Genomic DNA, 7231 nt, shown 5'->3' on the forward strand with positions numbered 1-7231 from the left:
AAACTAAAAATATGCCTAGTAGAAAATTTTAAAAACTACAGGTGCAAATTTTTCAAATTTTTTTTTTTATGATTTATTGCTTAAAAAAAATCAAAAAATTATTAGACGTCGGCTAATTTCAGTATCATAAAATTTAATGAATATTATCTGGGGAAATTTAAATTTTGCCGGGTTTTTATTTAAATAATTTTTTATGTTATGCGTAATTTATTTAAAAATTTACGCCCGGCATTTCAATCACTAATTTAATTAATTAACAAAAATACTGTCTAACTGTAGTGATCGAGGTGTAAAATATTCACACAGTTAAATATTTTAAACACCGAAAAATATTTTAACACCGGAAAAGAGTATTTACACCTTCGGCGGTGTTATTTTAACACTGAAAATTTTAACACTTACACCGCCTGAACTTACCCCGTTTTTTTTATCAGCGGAATAATTTCAAACTCACTGTAAATTTAAATTTTCTTAATTCTAATTACAGAGTTAAATATTTAAATAAATTTCTATACAAAAGTCATATATAAATATCGATAATTTCGTACTTATCGTATTTGACTCGTACTTTTTTAATAAATGATATAAACAAATTTCATTGGGGTAAAATTCACTGAGAAGACTAAAAAAAAAAGGAAACTACGAATTTAATCGGCGTTTACTCCGAAAATAATAAATTATTGATGACAAATAATAATAAAAAGTGACATGTGTGTAAAATCAATATTTTTTCGTGGCTTACGTAAAGTGAGTTTCCGTATTAATTCTAATGGTTTAAGGGTGAAACCCCATAAAGTGGTGCAAGTAGTAAAGAAAGTTATAGTAAGACATGAAAAAGAGTGAGAGAGAATTTTTTTTTTAAGAGGGGACACATGAGTCACTACTCGGGGCGCTGCTCACTCTTAACTTCGCAACACAATTCAGTATGAGCGCAACTTCCTTGTACTACTGACGCAGGCGGGTTTCAAAATAAATTTGAATTTTTTTTTTTTTAATAAAAAAAAATAATTCCACCATTTATTTTTTTATTGTTTCAAATACAAGTTGTTTTTTTAAAAAAAATTTATGACATCTAGTCAGTGACGTATTGAAATAATAATGCGATAGTTTTTGATTTATTCAAGTTTCGTATTTCGTATTAGTTTTTTTTGTCATATAAAAGTACGTACGTAAATATTTACATTTAAATAGGAGTTTTTTAAAAATATATTTTAAAAATTTAAAAATGAATAAATAGAATTATTTGAGAATAAGGAAATTAATTAAATGCTAAAAGATGTTAATTAATCAAGATCAATGACAAATGCTAATCAATGTTGAAGGTCGGTTTTAAATGTACTAAGTGGCGGTACTTATACTCGATATTATATACATGCTTGTATGCACGTGTGCAAGGTGCTGATAAAGATTATTAATGTAAATATAAATATAATTATTATCAATTAAATTTATTAGTTTTTACGTTTATAAATATTGCTATTTATTGACAATAGACCTTGAGTATTGATTATTATTTTTTGACAGTTTATTTTGAAAAAAAAAAAATTATTTTAAATTTACAAAAATTCTGATTAAATAAATGATAAGAATCCGCGGTCATTATCTGCATGTGTTAATTAAAAGTCAATTTATTTAATAACTTTTAAATTAAATCAGTAACTTGATTGTGAAAAAAAAAACTCGGGGTCCGCGACTGAAATTTTGAATATTTTATAAATTTTTTTTACAGTCTATTAATTTTTATTATCATTAAAACTTGTAAGGAATTAAATTAATAAAAATTGGCGGTTTTTTGTGACGGAATTTTTTGAATCCTTGAAGGAAAACACATCGAATTTTTTCGGCAGTGAATTTTTTTTTTAATTTATCGAGTGAAAGAAACGAAATAAGAAAATTTTTGGGTTTTACTAAAAAGTGCCGCTGATTTTAAACAAAAAGTGAGCGTTGAACTCAGACAGATTTGAAAATTTGAATGTTGGATATTTTGAAATTTAATTAAAAAATTATTTTTAGAGCCACGGATCAATGGACGATAATTTTTTTATCTAAAAAAAAATTATTATAATTTTTGTTTGATTTTTGCTTAATTACATTATAATTAATTACAACTTATGATTACAAATGTATGCAATTAATAAAAGTAATTAAAAATTCAGATTTAAATAATTAAAAAAAAAACCGCGCGAATATTTTTCAAAATTACGCGCGAAATAATTAAAAATTATATTTAATAATTAAATTAAATATCATCTTGTTTTTTTTTTATTTTTTCACTAATTAACTTTGAGTTTTAATTAAAAAAAAAGTTCATTCATAAATATTGATATTAAATGAATAAGTTGAAGAGCAAGAAAAAAATAAGAACACGGTGTCGTTAAATAGAGCGAAACTTTTGTCTCCAGCCGATCGCATCGGGCAGACACGCGAGGACACGATTACATACGTTTCCATTTTGCTGCACATATGCCATACTTACTTAATATATAAGTTACTGATAAACGAATATTAACAAGCATACGAATCAACAGTTACAGTAACAAACTATAGACTTTTTTTATTCTATACCGACCTGTAATTAGCGATTGAAAAAAATTTTCAAAGTAAACGCGGATTAAATCCGGAGTAGACGACTGTTTATTCATTTAATCTCCTCGGAATTAAATTTACTCCGAAGGGGAGTTCATTTTAATATTCAAACTCCGGTTCAAAGTGGAATTGACTCCGAAGTCAAGTTTATTTTAATATCAAAACTCCGATTTGGAGTTAAATTCACTCGTAAACGGAGTTTATATCAATATTGAAATCCCGAATCGGAGTGAATGTGGACTCAAATAAAATTCAAATCACTCCGAAATGACTCCACTGAAAAAAAATTTCCTATTTACTGCGTATGCGGAGTAATTTTTTTTTTGACTCCGAAACTCTGAGTGACGAAATGAATTCGAATTTAAATAAAATCCGTAATCACTCCAAATTTACTCATGATTTTTTACATCTATATAAATATATATGTATATATATATGATTGAGTGTGACAATTTTTTTTTTGTACTGAACACCGGACATTTATTATTTTTGTATGTACAGTAATTGCATGTTTACGGAAATGTTTTGTCATCAAATTAAAAAAAAAATATACATAATAAATAAATATATATAATTTTCTAAAATTATATTTAATGTCGAGTTATTTTTTAAAATTAATGAATTTTTAAAATATTTATAATAATTTTTTTTTTTTTTTTTTTTTGAGTCGGAGGAGGATAAAAGAATAAATTTGTATTGTTATGGTTATGAAAGAGGTCAATAGATAATACTTGCAAATTTTTTTTTTTTCAGGCAAAAATATTTTGAATGCAACGCGAGTCAGCCGAAGAATAAGTGAAGTAAAATAAGTCGGTAGATAAAGATACGGAAGAATAAAAAAATAAAAAATATAATAATAGTGGGGAAAGAAGGATGGTAGTGAATTTGCGATGTGTGTAATAATGACTAAGTGGTTTATTAAATAGTCATTGTGAGTGGAGTTAAATAGTATTATTATATTGAGGATGACCATGACCTCAGGAACAAACAAATGGGCCTCGAGGGCTGTGGTGATCCTTCAATTGGCAGCCTGGAGTGCCGTTGGCATTGTACTTCTACAGAAAGGCGTGTCATCTTTGCAAAAAGGATCTGAGATGCGAAATATTACTCAAGTAAGTTTTTTTTTTAATTATCAAAAAATTGATCTTATTTTTTTATTTATTTTAATCCAGTGAAAATTTTACTTCTGCTTTTTTTTTAAGCCGCGAATTCAGACTCAAAATTGCAGAAATTAATTTACAAGTTTTTTTTTAAATTAAATTTTTTTTTATCGGAAAAAAATCAAAATTTTGAAATAAAATTTTTTGTTTGCCATCAGACGAGAAATTTTTTTTTGAAAATTTAAAATTCATTCGTAAAATTTTAAAAATAGAAATTTTTTTGTTGAAAAAAAAAAAAAATTCAAAATAAATTTTTTGCCCAAAATAATGAAATCAAATTTTGGTTTCAAAAATTTGAATTTACAAAATAGAAAAAATTAAAAATTTTTAAAAATATATATCATAGACTAATAAAAATAATATTGACCTCAATTATACGTAAGGTGTTAATTTTGTCCCGGTTTACTTGCATTGAAACAACAAACAATAAATTATAAATATGAATAAAATAAAATAAATACAACTAATATTATGATTAAATTTATTTTAGACGACGTCTATCAACACAGCTGGTTATAATTCAATCGACAAAGATTTATCAGTAATATCAATAGTAGAAAATTCAAAACCGTATCTATCATCTGAAGTGTTACCGAAATCATCATCTGGCAGCTCGAAAATTTTTGATGCAAAGTTAATGGCCCACAAGTTAGAAAAAATAAATGAAAAAAATTCACCAATTGAATTTGATGAAGATAAAGACGGGCCACGTGTTCTAGAGAGTTTGGATTCATCAAAAGATAAATTGACAGATTTAAAAAAACCGGGGGTTAAAAAAACCTCGAAAACAAATTTTTCCGAATTTGAACCTCAGGGAGATGCTGATAAATTTAAAAGTTCAACTGACATCAAAGACTCTTCCGTGAAATTAATATTACCCATGATGAATTCTAGCAGTGAAAGGCAGTCAGAAATAATTCCAGTATACGAAGACACATTTAAGCGATCTCGTAATTTTTCATCTTTGTCGGAAGATAGCGAGAAAAAAGAAACGAATAAAACGGTCGTGCAAACGTCAACCGCGAAACCGAGCATGTGGGAAACGAGGAGAAGATTAAGATTGTCGCATTTGAGTGGCGGTGGTGCTGCTGCAGCAGTTGCTATGGTCGCAGTGGGTGCTGTCATGCTGGTCCTCGGCCCGGCGGTTATCGTTCTGCGTGCGCTGGATGAACGTCGTCAGGAACGGAGATTCTTGAAGCTTTCTGCACGTGATGATCTACCACCTACTTACGAACAAGCAACTTTAATGGACGAGGCGCCGAGATACTCGAGCTTAAGTTTGAATACTATTCTTGGACCACCTCCACCTCCATCACCAACTCCCGCACGAGTACATCTTGTTTGATGTACCAATTTTTGAGATGGATAACGGACTACATATGGTTCTACCAACGTGTGGATCTTGTCTGAGTAGTTTTTACTTTTGTTTTGTATTCGCTAGATAATTAATTTAGGCCGTTATAGTTTTTTTTTATCAATCGGTTCCCCGGGTCGGAAAACGCGGTCTGTTTTAAACGAAATTTAAATTTTGAGTGATTTCTGATTAAAATTAGTTTTTATTTTTATTTAATTAACGTGAAATTTAATTGAGTCTTGTCCGTACACAGAAAAAAAATTTTTTTCTTGTCCAAAAAAATTTTTCTCGGCCCAAGAAATCCTTTTTTTTGGTACTTTTCCTTATTAGATCATTTTCCGACTTGTTTTCAATAATTTTTGGTCTGATTTTAGTTGCCTGTAGATCAAAAACAGCTTAAAATTTTTATAAAAATTTAAATACAGTCTAATTAGACTAAAATCAGATCAAATTATTCGACCCAGGTCATTTTGTTCAGTAGTCATTACAGAGCTTAAGTTTCCTGATTATTTTTAGGTCTGATAAATTTTTAAAATCTCCAGGAATTTTATTTTGGGCTCATCTCCAATTAAAATTCTCTAAGATAATTTTTATTGTAAATAATTTTTAATATCTAGTGAAATAAAAATTTTTATTTCAATTTTCGAGATCGAAAATTTTCGATGTTTAGATCGGAGTATGAAATTTTTTTACGTTGCCCAGAAAATAAAATTTCCTTTAGAAATTTTTTAAGTTTAAAAATCGCGCCCCTAGAAAAGTGTTTAGTATTTCGAGGGCTATAAATATTTAGAGAACAATAACGAATTAAAACGCGAATTTAAGGTAATTAATTAATTCAAAATATAATTAAATATCCAAATAACATATCTAATAAATATATCACAAATAAACGTTATAATATTCAAATTGCGTGTGTGCGTTTTGTGAAAACGATAGTGTTGCAATTTAATTAAAGAAAAAAAAAAAATTATGTTCTTTAAATGTTCCGTTTCAAAAAAATACTAAATCGACTTTAATTATTATTAATTTTTTAAAAATGAACATAAAATTTAATTCCAAATCGCGGTTCGTCCAAAATTAGTAAGTTGACGCGGAACATTTTTAGAAAATTTTTTACATGGAAATTATTTAATATTTTATGTTCATATACAAGTGTTCTAATTTCCGTCCGCTAGCATCATTTTGATCATTCAACCATCAGCGAAAAAAAAAAAATAAATATAACCGGTTTTAATAGTGACTTATACATCTAGTAGAATCGGTATTATAGTCGATGTCACTAGATGTATACAATAGATTATGTAATGAATGCATGAAGGAAAACGCTGTTAAATGTCTAAAGTCCGCTTCATACAGTCAGAGATAAAAATAATTTAGTTTATTTTATTAAAAAAGATTTATACTTTATGAAATTGGATACTATTCACTTAACAAAACTTGACTCAATAAAAAAAATCATCTTTGGTGTTATGTCGTATCTATTAGGGCGGATGTTTATTAGGCAGATCCCGTAGACACAGATGCATTAATGATCCAGATCACAATGATTAAGATCCAAAAGATCAAGATTCCCGATAATACGAATAATCACCCAAATCCTAATGACAGGGGTTGACTTTCATACTTACTGACCGTAAATCTTGAATCTAAAAGAAAATTTTTAATTCAAGAATTTCTATTGATTTTCTTAGACGATGACATGTCCTGATTTTTTATAGATTTTCTTAGACGGCGACGTCCAAATTTTCTTACAGTGACAAGTATCCTGGTTTTCTGTAGATTTTCTTTGGATTTTCTTAGACAGCGACGTCCTGATTTTCTATAGATTTTCTTACACTGTGACAAGTCCTGATTTTCTATGAATTTTCTTAAACGGTGACAAGTGTCCTAATTTTCTATAAATTTCCTATATATTTTCTTAGACGGTGACGTCCTGATTTTCTATAGAACTTCTTAGAAGTTGACGTCCTGATTTTCTGTGGATTTTCTATCGATTTCCTACAAATTTTCTTAGACAGTGACGTCCTGATTTTCTATAGATTTTCTTAGACAGTGACGTCCTGATTTTTTATAGATTTTCTTAGACGTTGACAAATCCTGATTTCCTATAGATTTTTATCTTCGATGACGT

At 28.1% G+C, this 7231-nt stretch overlaps 1 protein-coding gene across 3 annotated transcripts; it reads left to right on the top strand.

Moving 5' to 3' along the window:
• The first annotated feature begins 938 nt into the window (after positions 1 to 938).
• LOC130670734 (uncharacterized) lies at positions 939 to 7009 on the top strand. Of its 3 annotated transcripts, none has more exons than XM_057474200.1 (3): positions 939 to 1165; positions 3340 to 3698; positions 4237 to 7009. In XM_057474200.1, exons 2-3 carry the CDS (start codon positions 3552 to 3554, stop codon positions 5089 to 5091), a joined length of 1002 nt encoding a protein of 333 aa, XP_057330183.1. In that variant the 5' UTR covers positions 939 to 1165; positions 3340 to 3551; the 3' UTR covers positions 5092 to 7009. The 3 variants fall into 3 exon arrangements, with proteins under 3 accessions (XP_057330183.1, XP_057330180.1, XP_057330181.1); XM_057474197.1 differs by having other exon boundaries at positions 939 to 1161; XM_057474198.1 differs by lacking the exon at positions 939 to 1165 and adding an exon at positions 1268 to 1416.
• Positions 7010 to 7231: the final 222 nt, after the last annotated feature.

Source organism: Microplitis mediator, chromosome 7 (assembly GCF_029852145.1).
Source record: "Microplitis mediator isolate UGA2020A chromosome 7, iyMicMedi2.1, whole genome shotgun sequence".
Classification (NCBI taxonomy): domain Eukaryota; kingdom Metazoa; phylum Arthropoda; class Insecta; order Hymenoptera; family Braconidae; genus Microplitis; species Microplitis mediator.